This window comes from Haliotis rubra, unplaced genomic scaffold (genome assembly GCF_003918875.1).
Source record: "Haliotis rubra isolate DU_JTF1 unplaced genomic scaffold, ASM391887v1 Scf182, whole genome shotgun sequence".
Taxonomy (NCBI): Eukaryota; Metazoa; Mollusca; class Gastropoda; order Lepetellida; family Haliotidae; genus Haliotis; species Haliotis rubra.
In genome coordinates, this window is record NW_025765803.1 from 1,172,421 (window position 1) to 1,194,659 (window position 22,239).

General features: G+C 39.0%; 1 protein-coding gene across 1 annotated transcript in view; it reads right to left on the minus strand.

The window, feature by feature from the left end:
* Positions 1 to 22,239, minus strand: part of LOC124273617 (partitioning defective 3 homolog) — a 111,580-nt gene that overhangs the window by 27,793 nt on the left and 61,548 nt on the right. Inside the window, 11 exon segments of the mRNA XM_046708901.1 lie at positions 309 to 484; positions 917 to 1,516; positions 3,577 to 3,810; positions 8,414 to 8,554; positions 9,927 to 10,063; positions 10,885 to 11,387; positions 12,230 to 12,355; positions 12,740 to 12,823; positions 13,339 to 13,415; positions 14,074 to 14,262; positions 15,415 to 15,536. Of these exon segments, the coding sequence (XP_046564857.1) occupies positions 309 to 484; positions 917 to 1,516; positions 3,577 to 3,810; positions 8,414 to 8,554; positions 9,927 to 10,063; positions 10,885 to 11,387; positions 12,230 to 12,355; positions 12,740 to 12,823; positions 13,339 to 13,415; positions 14,074 to 14,262; positions 15,415 to 15,536 (2,389 nt within the window).

The following is a 22,239-nucleotide window of genomic DNA, read 5'->3' on the forward strand; positions in this document are numbered from 1 at the left end:
GACTAGACACACAGTAACACACCTGACTAGACACACAGTAACACACCTGACTAGACACACAGTAACACACCTGACTAGACACAGTAACACACCTGACTAGACACACAGTAACACACCTGACTAGACACACAGTAACACACCTGACTAGACACACAGTAACACACCTGACTAGACACACAGTAACACACCTGACTAGACACACAGTAACACACCTGACTAGACACACAGTAACACACCTGAGTAGACACACAGTAACACACCTGACTAGACACACAGTTACACACCTGACTAGACACAGTGACACTTACAGTTCATCATGTTCCTGCAGCTTGCTGCTCCAGTCGCTGGCTGACCCACGTTGGTGTTGCTGTTGGCGGTGATGCTGGTCGTCGTTGTAGTCCTCCATGCTGGAGCTGCGCGAGTGGGCGGGGGAGATGTGGGGGATCCCCAGTGTGGAATGGGGCCGTGGAGGTGGCTGACGCTTCTAGAATATACCCATCATCATTACTAACAACATACATGTTTCTCTGTGATGGTGGTTGTACATTACCTAGACTTCATAGCATACTGAAATGATAAATTTTTTAAAGAAAAACATCAACGATATGATATGTAGAATATGCATGTAATTTGCCATATTGCCCATGACAATTTACCTACACTTTATATAAATATATAATGCCAAACTTTATATTTAGGAAAATGGAAAAGCTGTGAAGATTACATAAACATTTACATCACTCAAATCTGCATGGCAAGAGTCCCAAATCTAATCATTCCTACCTGACTTACTCTAGATCAACAGAGTTGGACTTTAATACACCAACACATCTTGACTAACTCTGACATACTTTTAGACCAAATACTGCTTGATTTCTCAAACAAAAAACCCTGTCATGGTTGGTAAATGACTTACTCTTGGTATGGCATACATATCATTCTCAATAATGACATCATCCCGCATCGGTCCAGCCACTTTACCCAGCTGTGACGGCTTAGTTGGGGAACTCTCAGGCGTCATCTCGAAACTTTCATGTGTTGCTCGGTTGTAGGACTCGTTGCGTAACCCATTTCCACCATCGCCAGTCATCAGTCTATCCACAGCCAAACTAGAAGGCATAGTCCTACTTACACCATTTGGCTGTCCATTCCCACTGACATCAGCCCTTGTTCTGGCAGAATTATCTCCCCTTGTTTGACCAGAATTCTCTCCCCTTAAAAAGAGGGTATTGTCCCCACTAGAGGAGCGACTATGATTCTTCTCCCCGTATATGGTCACCCCATGATTAAGCACTTCAAATTGACTTCCATCTGTTGTGTCCAGTGAATTTTCACTCGATAGAAACGGGGAAGGAGCACCTATTTTCCTAGCAACTGTCAACAAAATGAATCCACACATGGGTCCGTCAACTTGCATGGCACGTCGAAGCTGATCCATGGCCTTGACATTGGACATGTTTGTCAGTGGGATGCCGTGAACCTCTAGAAGCTGGTCATTGACGAACAGACGACCATCCTTAATGAAAAGGAAGAAAGGTCATAATTCTGCATGATGTATCAAGATAATAGTTACAATGATAAGTATTATATTACATAGCTGTGCTAACTGTGATCTGCTAATCACAACTAAATGAAACATTCAGAACAGTTGTCAAATTACAAGCATCTACTTATCAAGATGCCTTCAAATAATTTTCAATTCAATTTTGTGTCACAAAGAGGTATGTCATAGTATAATGCTGTTCTTAAGTAAACATGGAAAAATTTTCAAGAACATTATTCATAAAGCACTATCACAGTGTAATGAAAATGCTCTGAATAGCACAAGAAACAGTACTTAATGGCAAAACAAAACACAGGCTTCTTATACAAATGTTGGTTCATGTTTCAATATTATATACCAATGATCAAAATACACTCAAGTTTTGTTTCATGCGTTTTAACGCCAAGTTTTGTTTGCGTTTTAACGTCATACTCAGCAATTCAGTCAAGTCAGTAAATCTGACCAGCCGATCCCATTAGTTGCCACTTACGAAAAGCATGGGTTGCTGAAGACCAATTCTAGCCTGGATCTTCACGGGCCAAAAGTAATTGGTAGTAATTATAAATCTAACAACAGGCCACACTGAATAAAGACCTCTGCAACCAGAACAACCGACAGTCACCTGAAACAGGTCTCTCAACATTCGCAATCACAAACCATGCAGGTTAATAGCAAACCAGATGTGATGTGATGCGGATGCAAACACAATGAAACTCAGGTCATGATGCTGATGATGTTGGAACATTTCGGGCTTCAATTTCCGTTCCCATAGGTTCAATCTGGTTTACGAATACGTCCCTGATATTACTGACCTAGAGATACCAAATAGATGACTCCACCTTAGATAGACCCACACCCTAGGACGTGTTGTGATTGAACCTGCCGCCTGTTTGGTTACCAACAAACCTTTGCTCCCCTCGTTTGACAAGGGGGCGGTGGCGTAGCCTGGTGGTTAAAGTACTTGATTGTCACGCTCAAGGCCCGGGTTCTATTCCCCATATGGGTGTAACATGTGAAGCCCATTTCTGGTGTCCCCCACTGTGATACAGCTTGAATATTGCTAAAAGCGGTGTTAAACCATACTCACTCCAGTCCCATAGGTTCAATCTGGTTCACCACAAATAAAACAATTACTGTCCTTGAGATAAGAAATAGGTGATTACATGGCTCTGTGTGTGTGTGTTTGTGTGATGATGATGATGATGATGATGATGATGATGATGATTTTCATGAAGAAGCATGTACAATGTGAATGACGCCCCCTAAAATTTATGTGCAAAGTAAGTGACCCTACCCTGCATGTCATGTACAAAATCAATTACCCCCCCCTTCCTTTCCCATAATATTTAAGCATATTTTCTATAATGATTATATGTAAAAATTGCTGATCCCCCTTTCCCACTTGTACAAAATTGCTGACCCCCACCCTCCACCCCAAAGAACAACATGGGTGAGCCCCGCTTAAAATCATCAGCACCCCACCTAGCCCCAAATAATGAAAGGTCCCTAAGCTATTTCGTTCTTCACCTGAAGATACACCTGCATATCTATACCAGGTCTAGTTACAACTGTCTCAGCTAAACTTTAGCTGTTTCTGCGTGAACACACCCAGGTTGTCAGTTTCATCAACATCAGTAATCCACAAACCCTTGCTACACCTGTTTCATCATATTAATCATCTGACGCCATTGCTGGCAATATTCTGGTAATATCACCTGTCCATAATCAATTTTGGACAAGTAAACTGGTGGCTGATAGCAAGAGCAACAAGCCATGTGGACGGAATACTATGACAAAAAACTATCCAGGTCTGTTCCAGGTTCATCCAGGCCAACTCTTCCAACCAGCATGTGGTATTAAAAAGGCCTTTTCTGATCTGGAATCCCTAGACGTTGAATTCAAAGGTCAAGGTCAACAGTTCTTTTTCCCTCAAGGTCATCTAATAAATCATTATTCATATTCAGCCGTCTATACAACAAGGCATAAATAACCAACTAATAAAATGGACAAAATATTTTCCGTTCCACCAGTACCTTGGACGCGGCACCACCATGCATGACAGATTTAATGAAAATCCCTAAATCTTTGGTCCCTTCTGCTGTTGATGTCGTCTTTCCTTTGACGCTGACTCCAAGCCCAGCTGACCCAGTGTCGTTGAGCGGGATTTCGAATTTGATCACTTCCTTGTTTCTGATGTTAGTGACGGTGGCCTCCTCCCCCGAAACTTCCCCGGGCTGCAAGACAGGGGGTGGTGTGTTTTCATCGCTCTGAAAGTGAAGGAAGGGCGGAGTCCACAATGTACATGCAGCTACCACAACACACACAAAGGGAGGTAACTCTCAGCAGAGAACACAACTTGACAAGCAAAAAAGAGTACCACACTCAAAGTAGTTAAGTGTCTCAAAGAGCTCCATGGGAACTCAATACTTTGAATACGGTATCATGCAGAGATGTAGGATGCTTGACACAAGTCACTTTTTCAAAAATAAAACAGCATTAGTGATGAAGGCATCATAAGCTAGAAACCAGGCTAGCTATTCTTGAACGTTCGTAGCCCTACGAATAGTCTGTCTCACAGTCCCTGAACCACATTATTTTCCCTACAGCCTAGCCTTCCCTGTAGTGCTAAAGCCCTAAATGAAGCAAGTCTACATTTCCCCAGGTTCTGAATCTCTGGTCTCCCTAGGGATCCTTTTCAATTTAAATGGGCTTGTTTGTTACTATCAAAATTATATATATTCAGAGACTAAGCCTTAGTCTACCCTACACGAACTTCGTAAGCCCATTCTTAACACATTGGCTACGATCAAAGTTTAGAATTCTTAGGGCTACGAATTTTTCGAAAATAAGGGCCCAGACCCAAAAGGTAAACACACTTTCAACTGTGAAGCAAAATATGGGATCATTTTGCCAAGAATATCAAATAATTGAGAATAGAACAATTTAATCTCTATTTCACATATTTTACTCATTGATTTGAGACTATATATTTTAAAAATATTGTTGAAATAAATGTTTGGGCAAAAAATCTTGTAAAGCAGATTATTATTCTCGACTCAGGAACATTACAAGAATATCACTGACAGAACATCCATAATAAATTTCTGGTATTTCAGAATTGTGCTTTACCATGACAGTATGTGAGGATGCCTTTATCACTAATACCACACTAGCATCGGAGAAAAATGAAAAAGCAAAATCATGAAATTGTCTCAAACACATTTTAACTCAAAACATGCCATTTAGATATAAAGAAAATTGTCATCTGCAAACAAATGTGTCATATCGCACTGAAACAGATCAGCCAGTTAATGAGTTAGTGTTAAATTTCTTTAAAAGTAATTTTAGTGTTTTAATGTGCATAAATAAAATATCAAAACAGCATTTTTTAGATCATATATTAGCGACAACAATAAAAAGCAAACAAACTGACGGGCTAATATAGAAGCATTTACATCTGATGACTTTTATCTTGAAAAGCCAAATATGTAAACTAGCTCATCTAAGGTAGGTAGAAAGCAAGAAAATGACTTCAAGATAGAATCCTATTAAAGTTGAAAAAGCTAATGTTAAACAAAGCATCAAATGTGTTTAGATGAATTTAGATGCCAAAAACCTATGATAGATATGTCCCAAAATATGAATTGTCAAAATGGGTGGGAATAGTTTAAAAGGTCATATTATATCCACTTGTTGTCTTTTAGACAAAAGATTTTTTGGCATTGCTCTTTGTGTAATTGTTAAAAATGGCTTTGGACTGTTGGTGCCAGTAAATTAACTAGTATTTTCAAGACATGTAAAGAGAACAAGTATTATTATTCCAAAGCTACACAGAGTTTGTATCTGGTCATGGTCATATCTACAGTCTGTGTCAGTTTGATTTAGTTCCAGTTTGTAGCAACATTCAAGCATTGAGAACTGGTTGGGAATTACATAACTAAAATGCTACTAGTCAATAGGGGTGTCACGATACACCAATCTCACGATACGATACGTATCACGATTTTAAGGTCAAGATACGATATGTATCGCGATACATAATTTTCGCGCCTTTTCATAGCATTACCTTACCGGCAACGTACGCGCTCGCTGATTGGTCCATCAAAATAGTCTAGCCAATCACAAAAGCTGTTAGTTTCCAACCTACTTTTTAAGTAAAGCTAGCTACATCTATTTATCGGAGTGATCTTGTATAATTTTACTATCAAGACTTTGAAGGAGATGGAGATAGCATAAAAATTTGAATCGATAAAGTTTTAAAATAGGAATCGATACACGCAAGCATGTATCGCGTATCGTATCGTCAGTAAAAATGTATCAATGCATCGATACATTCGCGTATCGCGACACCCCTAGTAGTCAAAGATTACCATCATTGGATTTCTACTTGTAACTTTGAAGTATTGGACTAGCATGAATTTCGAACACAGGATGTCACATAGCTACAACCCAGTCCTCATTGGTCAACTCAACTCCAGCTGGGGTAGCATAGTGGATAAAGTGTTCACTCGTCACGCCGAAGACCTGGGTTCGATTCCCCATATGGGTACAATGTGTAAAGCCCATTTCTGGTGTCCCCGCCATGATATTGCTAGAGTATTGCTAAAAGCTGTGTAAAACTAAACTCACTCACTCACTCATTGGTCAACTCCCATACAAACACAGAGGTCCCAGAATCCCATTGGGCACCATGTATGTCACGTTCATGCCAGTGTTTGTTATTTGTTATGCAAGACAACATCACAGTTGTCAGGCTGCCAAGTGACCACATGCTTTATTGAGTTAGGGCTCATGATGAAAGAACTAAGTTTTGATTGAAAGTACTCTGAAATGGTTGAGGAAACATGATCGTAAGTCTGAAAACTCTTATTAGCAATGACAACACCATTAGATCATTCACTTTCTCTCTAGATTATCACAAAATGAAACTTTTGCCACAAATACTTTCAAAATGCAAATGAGAAAATGAGAAATACACAAATTTTGGGAACATTATAAGAGTACTGATTTTCCCCCCCAAAATTAAATCTAGGTATTCTATGCAAGATGAAATTAGACAAACCACTGACTTTAAAAGGATTGGGGAAATGTATATATAATAGAAAACAAACAAGTGATCTTTTCACACCTTGCAAGTTTGCAAGGCTCAGCTGGCAGCAGGATATTACTTCCTGTACAACTGTTTACAGATAGTCAAAAGTGAAAGGACTTCTGTTGAAACTCTGAATATTCTATACTGGGGGGCGGTGGGGTAGCCCAGTGGTTGAAGCGTTCACTCATAACGCTGGGTACAACATGGCTACAATGTGGGAAGCCCATTTCTGGTGTCCTCAGCCGTGATATTGCTGGAATATTAGCGGCGTAAAACTAAACTCACTCACTATACTGACTGGTATATGGTCTCGGTACAGTGTCATGACAACCAAAACACAGGGTTTATGGCAGTGATGGAAAAGAGGTAGGATATTCGCAGGAGTTACATACATCTACCAAAAAATGGTGAATAAAGCAAAATATATAATCTACAAAAAAAATGGAGAGAGAAAATGCAAAACTGAAATGAAAGAATGAGAGAACTCATGAAATGAAACAATACGACAGAACGGCTACACAAAAGTGTCAATACAGAGCAGGGCAACTTGGCAGCTAGCTCCGACAATAAGCAAGATGGTTACAACAGCGATGCCACACAACAAACAGTTCTACAGTGCTGTAGCAGGGACTCGTCCTTTCAACACGTTCATTTCAATATCAACAGAGACATATCATGGCATGGAATTACAAAAAAAACATGTCAATCGCTGTCAATCACTCAGGACACACTGACTTTCAGGTGTAAAATACAAATTTAGGAAGGGAGAAAAGTTCATTTTCAATAATGGACAACTAAATATTTAAGGATTTCAAATTTTAGTTTTAGTTTGCAAGGATTTTTAATATTTTTCCTCAAATGTGAAATTAAGTGTTTGTATCAGTGACATAAACTTCTCCTTTAAACAAAAACAAAGAGAACGATATATCTGCACTTATTTTAAATGTAGGAGGGTGGGTTTTAAGCAATAGTCAGCAATATTACAGCCAATCGAATAATCACGTCAAATCAAACCAGGGGTTGATAGCATGAACAAATGTGTCTAAATGCGATGACAACCAATCAGCTATGTCCTGTCAAACCAATGGCTGATAGCATGAACATGTAGATGGAAGGAATGACAACTAATCAGTCATGTCAAGTCGAACCCAACGGCTGACAGCATCACATCACCAGCCATGTTGTCAAACTGATACCCGGTAGCATGACCAGCCATTTTGTCACACCAGATGCTTGTTCTAACATAGTTCCAATCCCTAAAAATAACCATTCAAGAGTCATTTTGACCAGCTGATCACTAAATTTACCTGTTCCTGCAGAATAAAATGTTGATTGATATTTAAAGATTCTAGGTTTGAATGTTTTGATTAATCAGGATATGATGAGTTCTCATGAGACCTCATGCACTGCTGCAGGCACTCGTGAATACTGTGAAGAAATAATCTCTTAATAGCAAATAAAAATACTTCAAGCATTATAATGAAAATGTGAATGGTTGTTTACACACAGGAAAACTTTCCAAACAAAAGCAGGGATTGGACGGCAAAAGCATAGGTGTTATTGTCTGCCACTCGGATGGTTTAAAAATCTCTGTGTAAATGTCTCCGATAATCTCATGTTAGTTTCAAGTCAGAACAAAAAAAGTGATTAATAAATTTCAGTAGAAACTGATCAACTTCAGCAACTGATGTAAAACTACAAACACACTAAAACCACATATTTTGTTAAAAATCTATGTTTTTTAATAAACTGGTGAATAAAATCATTATATAACCTACCAGCTCTCGAGGCATCCGAAACAGCTCGTCCACAACTTCCTGTCTGGACACAACCAGATTGCACACATGGCCTTCTGGGATACTACGCAGCTGACCCACAGCCTCACTCTGAGACTTGCCTGTCATCTCCATTCCGTTCACCTGGAACAAAGGCGTTTGTGAAGAATCAAAAACGAAGAATGAAAAACAGTTCCTAGGGTTTGGTTGAATATGTAATTGTGAAGGTTTACTAATATAATCTTTCCAATAAAAAGGTGGAAAATGGATAAATACTTGTAAGTGGGAATGCCTCACAAAATGTTGTTAATGCATTTCTAATTTTCTGATGGAATAAGGGAGGTAACTCTTTTCAAACTATCAATCCCACTCCTCCCACAAATATTTACTACTAAAAGAGTTTAAGGATAATCATACTCTATAATCAATCGTAAATATATCATGATTATCATGACAGATTTATGATTGAAATATAAAAACATCTGTATTTACTGTTTGATTGGCATTTGAGAAGTTGATGAATAATAAGAAAGGTAAGACACTTAATGGAAGACAACTTCTCTATTATATTATGATGTGACGTTTTGGTATAGATTCTTATACCGTTGTCAAGCAAGCAAGAACCTATACGAAAACATCGCATCATAACATATAAGAAATAGTCATCCAGAAAGTATATTACCTTTCTTATTTGTATGTATACAACTACTTTTGAGCAGTACAGGTTTAGTATTGAAGTAAATAGGTCAAATGTCATGGAAAAGTTGGATACTTAACCATTTTATGTTGAACTAGATTCATAACAGATGTCATTTAAGCAAGATTTAAAATATCTGGACATGTTTTGCAGATACGCCCAGGTAGATCGCATGTCATGCAGAAAATTTCTTTTTTTCTGTTTTTCATGGGAGATAACAATTTACACATGACTTGCAAATTGTCCTGATCATACTGTTTAGAGCATCATAAAATCTCTACCTTAATAATAATAATAATAATGCTAATTTTTGCGCCAAGAATCCAACACGATGGTGCTCTCTGGCGTTACATTATTACCCTGACAGAATTGTACTTTCACAGCTGCTACTAAGCGCTTCGGGCGACTATATAGGTCCGTACATCCGCTTCCCTGGTACCCATTTCAAACAGCTGGGTGGACTGAGTGCAATGTGGATGAAGTGCCTTGCCCAGGGACACAACACAGTATGAGAATCAGGTCACAAATTTTGGTGTCTCCACCGGGATTCAAACCCAGGCCTTTGGCGTGAGAGGCCAGCATGCTAACCACTACACCACCGTGCTCCACACAGGAGCAACAGCCTTACAACTGTTGTTTGGTCAGATTTGTTCAAGCAAGCAGAAGATTATGTAGCCTGAGGTAGATACATAGCCAGGAAGTGGAAGGAAAAGATTTTAGGGTATGAGTGTGACGTCTTTTAATGGATCATGTGAGTCCAGATGTGCTCTAAATCATCTGAAATAGGGTACCCCACCTACTCCGTCAAAGGAAACCCACCTCCAACAACCTGTCCCCAGGTTTGAGTCTTCCATCCTGTACCGCAGCACCTTTGACGAGGATGTTCTTGATGTAGATGGGACTCTCTCCCGTGGGGTTGTCTCGAGACGTGATGCTGAACCCAAGCCCTAGAGCACCTGCAGCACAACACAACATTGCAGTAAACGGGAAGTAACAGTTTCAGATAGTTGTGAAACATCATGCATAAGGTGAGGAATATATCTTCCCCTTTAGGACATACCCCAGCCATAGCCACACACCAAACCCATGTCAGGAAACAAACTCAGGTCTTTGGTGTGACAAGGTGACACTTAAACCACTAGGCTACTTTCCTCCCCCTTAGTACAGGTATAAGTTTTCACAAACAGGATTTATGATCCCTAATTTACTTCTTTAAAGTACAAATGATTTAATCCAAATGAATTAAGCAAATTACTTAGATCATTGAATATGAGAATCACAAGATTCACCTGAACACAATCAAAACCTTGTGAAAGAAGGAAAATAGTTCCTGGTTTGTAAACTAAGTGTGTCATCATGACAGTAACAACATCCTATTTTTTATACGATCCATTAACAACAACTGTGAGGGTTTGGTTGAGAGTAAAAAATATACAGAAGAGGTTTACCCAGTATAACTAAATCATATATGATGTCAATGTATGCTGAGAGAAACGAATAAAGAAACACAGGAAAATTCAAGCGTTCCTTGAATATTGTCCATTTTTCATCACCAGCTTTGATCTTCTGACTGAAACTTCCCTGCCTGCTGAGTCGGGACTGGATCAGGGATTCAGAAATAAAATATAAATAACAAAAAAAACGCTTTGAACAGAGCTGTGGGAGGAAATCTGAGAATAATAAAGGAACACTGCCATGAAGTGGTGTTCCCTTATTTGTTTCCCTCAGCATATATCAACAAATTGTACTACCATATTGCAAAACTGCTGTCGCATACCTTTCTGCAATTGAATCTGGATTTTTCTTCCGATTTTGCGAGTATTTGTGAGAGTGTTGATTGCTTGTTCCTTTGGTGCTGACAAAGTCGTGGATGGATGGCGTTGAGGCACAGCTGGTGGTGTTTTCTTCGTGGGTGACGCCACCTTCAGCGGCGGACCGGGTTGGATTGGCAGTTTGTCACGTGGCGGAAGAGGGGATCCCGGCATCTTATTGCCTTGATTATTGTTCACTATACCGAGGTTCACATTCTTCTCATTTACATTGTTATTATTTATCAAAGGCTTTCCCACCTCCAAGGGAGAACTTGTCTTTTCTGGACTTGACGGAAGAGAGTTATCTCCCTTGGGTGGGGGAAGGGTCAAAGGTGAAGGTTTCACTGGTGCATGACCTTTGGGTTTTGGCATAAGGGGTGGGGGTTGTTTTGGCAGTAGGGGTCGGTGTTTTACAACCTTCAGTCTTACTTCTGCTGTTCTCATAGCGTCACGAAATATTTTTTGGGCACTGAAAACAATTTTTGGAAATGCTCATTATTTGATATTTACTGGTTATCATTTCTACCTAGTCAGCTACAACTTAAAGGCACTATATCACACCACACTTCTCTACAAATTAATAATGCATTTCTCTAAATAAAACTATCAGCCCTCATAGCTATGGAAGCTACCATATAATTTATTCCCCGCAAAATATGTATTTAGATTACAATATTAAATTAAAACATTCGAATGACTTAATGAAACGTTGCTCTCAACAGGCCAAACATTATTTCAAGCGAAGCCCATAGAGTCATATACCTTGGAGTGCTCTTTATGAATATCCTATGCACAAATTGTGATTGAAACCAGTTCTGCAAACACCGACAACACTGCATGCGACAGTTTTCGATGTATGAAGCAATTGTTTGCATTCCATATATGGCAAGTGTTCTCTGTTTGGAAGCTGTTCGCCTCCAAGGTTTTAATTATTGATTTCAGGTAAGTGGTAAGGGATAGTAAGTCTTTTATTGCATCAATAGGAAGCTAAAGTGAGTGCATATGCCCCAATATATATAATATAGGCAAAATATTGTCGAAAATGAGTGACATTGTACTTTTAAGCTAATGGTAGAAAAGTGATTCATAGAATATATTTATGAAATACTGTATCTTCAATCCATTACTAAAGGAACAAAGGACATAATGTGAAAGGTAGTAAGCAGCAGTAGTTTATAATATACAATAATGAATTCATTAAGGTCAGATGACGCTAATTTAAGTAGTTCTTGCAAGATGAAGAAAATAACATTACTCTCTCAATTTCTATTTTACTTTTTCAAATTAATTTTACATAGGTATTTTACTTACTCGTCGAAGGTGACCCCTTCCAGGTTTCTGCCATTGATCTCAATAATTCTGTCATTCACCCGTAGTCTCCCATCTCTCTCGATACGACCTCCCTTCTCTATACCCTGTAGAACCAGCCCCAGCTCTCTGCAACGACAGTGACAACATCAGCAGCAGCTTCAGCATCAACAGCAATAGCACTATCAACACCACCAGCAATAACATCATCGACAAATTCCTAGTTCCATTAATACTTGGCACATCACAATCTTTACCAGTGAGAGGAAAATGTGACCGACTGCATGGGAAACAACTCATCTTTCACTGCTTTTTATTGCTACTTTCCAAGCAAAGGCTAAATTCTATCTAAGACATGGGATAAATGAGTACATCAAAGAGTTGCTTGTTTGTTTCTAAAGGAGAGTTGTGAATTCGATCTTTGGATCAATTTCATATAACATAATTCAATATTACCAAATCATTTTAGATGAAAACTACAGAAAGCGACAAACAGATGGTGTAATGGCATACCTTCCATCATCATCGATGTCAGGGATGACGTGTATTCCGAGAGGTCCCCCGTCATTCTTCAGCACAATAATAATAGCACCATCACTGAAACAATTCACTCATTAGTCACAGAAGCCTCAAATATAGTCATCTTGTCTTCAAAGAAAATAAAGAGTGAGTAAGAGAGTTTAGTTGTACGCAGCTTTTATCAATATTCCAGCAATATCACGGCGGGGGACACCAGAAATGGGCTTCACACATTGTACCCATTGGGGAATCAAACCCACTCTTCAGCGAGAAGAATGCTTTAATCTCTAGGTTAAGCCACTGCTCTGTGAAACTAAGAAGGGTGAGTGAGTGAGTATGGTTTCACGCCGCTTTTAGCAATATTCCAGCAATATCATCTTGGGGGACACCACAAATGGGCTTCACACATGAAACCAAGAAGAGAGGTTCTGCACAATTCTTTTTCAGTAATATTACAGTTGGGAACACAAGGAAAGGGGGATTCAGGCACCACTTTTACCATTATTTTAGTCATATTACAGTTGTGGACACCAAGAAGGGACATCCATGAGTGACTCCAACAAACGACATCCTGATTCCCGGCTGTGACTCACCTGTCTTTGTGCGGAGGTTTGACATCAGCTTCAGTACCACTGCCCCCTATCGGGCCTTTCCTCTCCACAACCACCTGCTGCAACACAATTCCAAGTCAGTAGGGATTAATGAATATTCCAGAAATATGAATGAGTGAGTGAGAATGATCTTGCAAAACTGTAATGTTAGATATGCGACCAATCAAAACATTAATTCTTATGATTTTGCCCAAAGCATGTTTTCAAGGTCTGACCCAATGTCTGCCAGCAGGTATCACTGCAAATAGCTGTACTTTTGCTGATGCAGCATAAATAAATGTTTATTCCTTCCTTCTTAAATGGGATCCATCTGCTTGAGACCACATGACACTTCACTGTCTTGACCTTGCCCCACCTCATTGTTTGTTGTTTAATGCCGCACTCAGCAATATTCCAGCTATATGGCGGCGGTCTGTAAATAATCGAGCCTGTACCAGCAAATCCAGTGATCAAGAACATGAGTATCGATCTACACAAGTGGGATACAATGACATGTCCAAGTCAGAGAGCCTGATCACCTGATCCCCTTAGTCGGCTTTTATAACAAGCATGGGTTGCTGAAGACCAATTCTAACCCGGAGCTTCAGGGGTCCCCACACAATTCATCATCATCTTGTATTTCACCTCCTGGTTTGAAGGCACACCCCCCACCACCATCTACTATGTGCCCCACCTATTTGAGGCACACAACCCATCAGCATCTAACACGTGCCCCACCTGTTTGAGACGGTCCTGTTGGTTGTCGTGGGCTTCCAGCCATCTGTACATGTCGGGGTTGTTGCTGAGAGACTGACGCTTGGAGTCACGCTGAAACCGTGACAGTGGACTCTTCTCATTGGGATCCTTTGGCCGTGAAATGACCCGTTCATCGTCTGACTCGGACTCGGATCTAGGTTCATCACTCTCCTGTAAATATTGATTGAGAACATCATCAATCACTTCTCATCAATGTCTTTATCACCAACAGTAGACAAGTCCCTAAAATAATAATTAATACATTAAATGACAATTTCTAAAAAATAGAAACAAAATTAACACATTGCCCCTCTAACAGACTTGGACCGCCTCCGTGGTGTAGTGGTTAGGTTGCCGGTTCGATCCCCGATCGCGTCATACCAAAAGACGTTAAAATATGGTACTTGTTGGTCTCTGCCTGGCGCTCGGCATTAATGGGTGCAACAAGGACTGGTCGGCTCGAAGTCAGTATAATGTGTCTGAGTGGGGTATTCATGCTTCACTGCGGCATGGTATCTCAGTGGGCTAGCACTATAAAACCAGCTTCAGTCCGGGCTAGTACAAGCAGCTGCACATACACATACTCACGCATGCACGTCGTCATATAAGCAAAATATTCTCAAGTACGACGTTAAACCCAATTTCACCTCACCTCTAACAGACTTACTCCTTGTACTGTCCCCTTATCTAGACTTGCCTCCTTAAAGTATAGAATTACTACAAATCCATGGGCTTAGCATTTAGTACAGCCTTGGAGCAAAACTACACAAACAGTTAAATTTGAAATAACACAACTGTCTTTCATAATTTGTCAGCAGATACAGTAAGAAATGTAGGAATCCAGTTATCCGAGTTTATTACTATAGTTGTTGTTATTATCATTATTAACAAAGTTTACGAAACCCCAATCAATATGTTATCGGACTCAAGCATCGCCTTCTGCAGACTGTAGATTCCGTAGCTACTCTTCGCAAGTATTTAAACAATCACAGTTGGACTTACAGGATATTTTTCTTTGTTATTTTTTGCTTAACAAAAAAACATAGGCAGACATTTCATCTCACCGGGTAATGAAATAATATTTCATTGAAGTCAATGGACACTTTCTACACAATAATCATACCGTTCTGACATAGAGCTTCATGTCTCTGTCACAAATTAAGTAATTTTGGCAAATAGTCTGACACTACAAATAATGATACTAATGTTACTTGCAGATAATAACCATTATTATGTAGTGGTAAATATGTAACGAATTAACTCTTGACAAATAAAACACAGTCAACAGAGCCGACACAACCAAGGGAGACAACCCTGCCCTACCTGGTGGGATTCCTTCCTTCCACGACCAGGGATGATATTTGTGTCTCCGTTTTCAAGTGGGCCATCATCGGTCAGTAGGTTGAGAGCTGGTTCACTGCCCCGCCGTACTGTCAAGGATGTACCTGTAGCAGAAAATGGAATAACTCAATCTGGGCACAAAGATAACTCTCGGCAAAACAAATAGAAAAATATTATTTTGTTTATTTGTGCTGAACAGCCCACGCATCAATATTCCAGCTGTGGATGGCGGCGCCTGAAGAATAATGTTTGGACCAGACCATCAGGTGATTGATAGTGTGAGCAATGATACCATTAGGGCTCAATGACATGAACTGAGTGACTGTGTCTGACCACCTGACCAGTTGGGTCACTTGTTGTGAAGAGAACAGCTTGAACAAGGGGGGTAGTTCTATGGACATACAACTTCTTTATTACAATATATGCCACAGTTCAGTGTAGATATATACATTGTTATCAAGCATCTTCACAAAAATTCACATTTATTATAATAAAGAAGTTGTATATTCAAAGAGTGAGTGAGTATCGCTTTACTCCACTTTGGTATATCACAGCGAGGGACACCAGAAATGGGCTTCACACATTGTACCCATGTGGAAAATCGAACCCGAGTATGTGCGGCTGACGAGCCAAGATTTGAATCACCGGGCTAACCTACCGCCCAATATATTCATAGAACTATCCCCCTTGATCATCACGAGAACTTCTAAATGCCACTTAAATAAGTCAGCTTAGGTTGGACCAGTTCTAACCTGAATTGAAGAATAGATATATATTTTATAAGGTTCTAACAAACAGTTTGAAAGCTGGTCAATACAAATGAAAGATATCCAGTATTTCGTGACCACTACTTATAAATCTGTTGATGATCAATAACCAGAGACTGATTAACCTCCATTACACAACATCCCACTGACGTAAAGTCACCTCCTGACATTGATTTCTTCTCCATTTATGTTTCTTTACCTAGCTCTTAACAAAAAGGATGAACACTTGACAAAATATAATCTCTTCTCGCGGAATATTTTGAAATCTAGATTCATATAACATGAATCTCATTCATGTACAGCCTGATGTGACACGACACTGATTGATTTTACCTTTGTGTAACTTACCTCAGCCTTTGACGAGCTATTTTTGGAATGATGCAGATGTGCACACAAAGGTTTACTTTAGAGCAGCCTGATGACCTGAGATGAATGAATGTCACCTGTCACATCTACTTTTCTTTACACATCATGTTTAGTAAATCTCTGCTGTCAACCACGGATTAGCGTGGTCAAGAGTTGATTATGTACAAATTTCATTTGCTATATAGCTCACCATATTGTAAAACAAAATCCACTCGATCACAGAATTAACACTAATCAATGGAGTCACCAATTTCAATCTGGACATCATACTGAACTTGACAATATAATTTGAAATACCATCTTCAAATCATGACACACCAAGCTTTCTCAGTAGCTACACTCTCATCTAGTCCCAGAAATTCAGTTATCATTCAAATATACATATTTACAAAAAAATATAACATTAATGGAACCCATCACAATGGTTAATTTCATCTCAGACAATCAAATCATTCTTGATTTGAGATCAGTTCACTTCATTATATATTCTCCATGGTCTGGTGACAGACTATTTAGTATTTAGGACCTGTACTAGAATCCAGAGCAATCTATGTCAAACTTGTAATACATATCGAGCTAGTTCCTGGCATCAATGAATTTGGCAACCCTCAAAGACATACATCAATGCCATCAGAGCTGTTGACAGGGCTGCCAAGGTGTACAATTAACACTGACTCCACTACTATAGAAATCTCCAACACACAAACAAAGACTGACCAGACAATCAATGCAAGTCCAAGAAACTGTCAGTTAGAGTACTTCAATTAACACTGATTGTTGTTCTCCATATGGATGAAGGCCAAGTGCCCTCACTATAAAACTACAACACAAGACCCTCTTCATAAAGCCATGGCCAAAGACCCTCAATATAAAGCTACAACACAAGACCCCCTTCATAAAGCCATGGCCAAGGACCCTCAATATAAAGCTACAACACAAGACCCTCTTCATAAAGCCATGGCCAAAGACCCTCAATATAAAGCTACAACACAAGACCCTCTTCATAAAGCCATGGCCAAGGACCCTCAATATAAAGCTACAACACAAGACCCTCTTCATAAAGCCATGGCCAAAGACCCTCAATATAAAGCTACAACACAAGACCCTCTTCATAAAGCCATGGCCAAAGATCCTCAATATAAAGCTACAACACAAGACCCTTTTCATAAAGCCATGGCCAAGGACCCTCAATATAAAGCTACAACACAAGACAATGGTGATAAAGCTACAGTCCACGACACTCACTATAAACTATGGTTGAGACTATGGCCAAAGACCCTCACTATACAGCAAACGGCCACGACACTCACTATAAAACAATAGTCGAGATCCACACTTAGTCTGTCACACAGACCGTGAAGGAAATATATCCAAGAAAGCCCACACAAGTCTAGAGAATGTGGCAAGTCTAGATTTCTACAGCTTCTAAAAATGATGAAAGTCTCAGAGCTCCATTTCATTATATTGAGTTTTTTACTATGAGATTTTTTTTCTGTAAAATATGTTCATTTCAGAGACTAGTTGTTAGTCTAGACACAAACTATGAAGCTATTTGAAGGATGAACTGTTTTTCCTGCATGGAAGCAATCAGAACCCACTACCATTGAATGAAGAATGCCTCGTTATGCAATGAATTGCACTTATTGACCTCAAAAAGAGTCTGCATTATTCCAGTTCCACTAAATTTACCTGCATTTTTGTTGGTTGTTAAACAGCAAACTCAGCAAATTTCCAGCTACATGCCAGCTGCTGAATCTGTGACTGAGTCTGGACCAGACAATCCAGTGATTGATGATGGATGACTGATCATGAGCATTGAGCTACATAACTGCGATACAATTACTTGTATCATCTCTTACGAACAGCAAAGTTGCAGCAAGACTGTTGCTGATTGGTTGCTGAAGACCAATTGTAATCAGAATCTTCACAGGTAAATGGAGTATGTAAATAATAGTCCTCTTACGTGTCACTTGCATATTCATTAAATTGAACCGTACCCCTTCAAGAATTCAATTGATTATTCATGGTTGTCACTAGAATCGAATATATTTGTATGACAGTGTTTTTACTTGAAACCAGTTTTTTGCTCATTGAAGTGAGATACGCAAAATTGAATATTGCCAAAATATGTTTTGCCCTTTACAGCACTGTCATTAAGCCATAATCAGCATAGTTTGTAATGTATTACATTTTTTTGCTGTATTGAAAATATTTTTTAAATGTTTCAACCTAATTAGCAGTTACAGTTTGTTAGTTTAATGGCTTGATATTCAACATGAAGTATTAATGCATACATACTGGTATTCATTACTATTATATTCAGACAACATATTTTATTTGCCTCATAGTGTATTGGATGCAGCGCAAGTATATAAGTGAGTGATGGCGAGGCAGAATGCCTATTGACAGCACGAGCAACTTATTCATTCAAGGATTCGTTTTAGTTGTAACAAGTACAGCGTCTTCCCATACAGCCAGACCCGTAAACCACATGTTGAATATTAACAATCAACCTCTAACATGAAATAATAGATTTGTAACAGCAACCACTACAATTAACTAGTCTCATGCAAATTAACTCCCTTGACAAACAATGCAAGAGTGGCCATTAGCCATCTGTCAGGGCATTAATGGGTATTACAGGGCACAACTGGAATACTGAATCAATTTCTTACCTAACCTACATTACTACAATTCCGATACGAGTGAGTGAGAATGGTTTCACGCCGCTTGTAGCAATATTCCAGCAGTATCATGACAGGGGACACCAGAAATAGGCTTCACACATTGTACCCATGTGGGGAATCGAACCTGGATCTTCAGCGTGATGGGCGAACACTTAAACAACTAGGCTACCCCACCGCCCAATTCTTATATGAATTCACTACAAGTGATGCCGGTTTCATCACGACCATATTTGCATTTCAAAGCTAAATTGGGAAACAACAGCATCTCATAAATGAATTACAATACGTTAGTCAAAAACAGAACCATGCTTTCAATCACTGGCAGATTAAACAAGTGATACTACATACAGATTGTAACTTGCATACAGAACATGCATTTAACACACTTTCCCAACCTGGCATGTTTATCACTGACGGATAAATCCGCCCACGGCTGAAACATACCTAAATACAAACGCATCCTGATATAGTTTGACACTTTCATCAGATGCTACTTTCCTGATTGCAGACTCTGACACAAACCTGAAGCCCAAGTCTAACAAACTTCTGTGTTGTCATCTAATACATAATTTGTAATTACTAAATTAAACTGAAAATTATGATATACACCAAGTTGACCACAGACTGAGACTGACTCCATAGACAGCTATTACATTGATTAATCAAGATTCCAGCACAAGAGGACTGAAAATACTGTCTACCTGACCACAGAGAATAATTAAAAAGACTCTAACCCAAGTACAGAATCATTGAGCAAGTCTAGATTTCCTCGGCTGTTCTGGGCACTATGCCTAGACACATACTTTACATAAGATAACTTTATTTCTGGGACTGAATGTTAGTCGAACTGTGACTGTTAAAGGGGAAGTGTACACGAATAAATCACATTTATTCTTCTGTGAATCAAAGTGAACTGTTTTAATTAGTTAATACCAATGTTTGAAAATACACACTCATTTTTCTTACAATGTAAGTATAACCCTCAAAATATGTGCTGAAATGTTATGCCAATATGAAGCCTTTATTTGCCGAGCTAAACAGGCCAGAGTTACCGCCCTTTGATTATGACGTAATTGGTGCCACTTGATTTTAAACTGGTCTACTGTCTAGTCCCAAATCAAAAGATAATAATACTGAAATTAATCACGTGAAAAAAGTTTGTGAAAATTTGAAAGAAGCATAAGAACAGAAAATGTAAGCAGCAGGACAGATTGATCGTGTGTGTTTTCATTCATAACCTCACCTCAATGAAAATACCAAATATGTATAACAATGTTGACGTCCGTATGACATCACTATCGGGAAGCGACTTTTTCAAAATGTCGTGTTCACTGACACGAGTACGCCGAAAAGTTTCGTTGTTTCAAGCAACATATATGCATAAATGTGACATGTAAGCAGTCCGAAAATTCTGTCAGTCTGCTGGTTGTTATTTTCTTCTTGTTTTCATTGTGACTAAGGGAAATAGTCAGAAATTAAGAGAGGTGCCGTCGTCGTTGTGCGTGAGTTTGCGTCAGTCATGGCGTCACGCTTTCAGAAACCATGATATGTTGTGATGAATCTAGAAAATCAATCGAATACACCTATTTTATTTAACTATCGCCATTACGATACCTTTCCCATGCATGTTCTAAAACTAATGAGCATGTGTATGCAACAAGTAGGCGAGCGGATACACAGTGTAAAATCTGAGATTGGCTTTGTTTACATTTCAATCAAGTGGTCCTTTCCCAGCGCGGCATCTGATATATTTCGTTCGATTTCACTGAAACATTTCGAATTGGTGACAAAGTCCATTTGTCAGTTTATTTTTAACTGTATGAGAAATTCAGGGATTCGTGTCAGGAAGATGGTGTTAAACTATATACAATTGATTTTATGGGCGAAATATAGCCGACATACATAAACACTCTGTAAAATGGCTGAAAATTCACTTTGACGTTAATGTTGTGTTTGCAAGCGTATTTTCCAAAACATTCTCAGCGATTCTCGGTTCATCGACAATGTTTCAGAACGAGCATTGGTGATTTGATCATACAACAACAAAACTACCGCTGATCACAATGATAGGTCTTTTTCTTTTAAATTCAATTCTCCCAGTAAAATTTGACATTTGAATTAAGACACGCAAAACGCAGTGAATGGTGATGTAGTAATGTCTCAAAACTGGCGAGATTTACGATGTGCATGTAATTTTCAGTATATTTGATCTACAATGAGCGGATGATATAGAAAAACGAATTTCAAACAGAGTTCAAAAGTGCAAAATGCATTTATTTTCGTGATGTACATGGATATGGTATTGATCTCAAAGTGAAGGTGGAAGAGGAGGGACATATTGTACGATTTAAGTAGGAATTTTAGTAACAAACGTAGAATGCCGGCACATTCGACGATGGCAAGCTAGATGTAGTGCACATTTTAGTTTTTGTTAAAAAAGATACCGTTGAAAAGGCGACCGACACAGGTTGAATGTTATACAATTTGGTTACGTGGTAACACATTTAGTACAATGTATACGTTTTTTCAAACTGCAACGTCATTACAGTGTAGAACTGATGACATAGCCAGCTGACGGCCAGGCCACAGGTGGATTAAAACAGTTGCCTGCGCATCGAGATACAAGAACCGCACCTATACCTGCACCACGTGAAATGGGTCTAATAAGGTCTAACGACGTCATTCGTTTATCATTTGGGCACCAATGACATCATTTCCAAGGGACATAAGCCATGGTGTGTTTATTGTGGACACAGAACTCTCGGTAAATGTTGAAAATATGAATTGATATAACGTCAAAAATAAATTAGTTACTTCTGATATATGTACGGGTTTGGATATAAAACTACTTGACACACATTTTTCATGATGAAAAAGTGCAAGACAAAAAGGTTTATTTCCGTGTACACTTGCCCTTTAATAAAAACCAACCAAGACAAAATTAATTATTCAGGCAAGAATTTATGGTTGCATTTTAAATGTGGGTA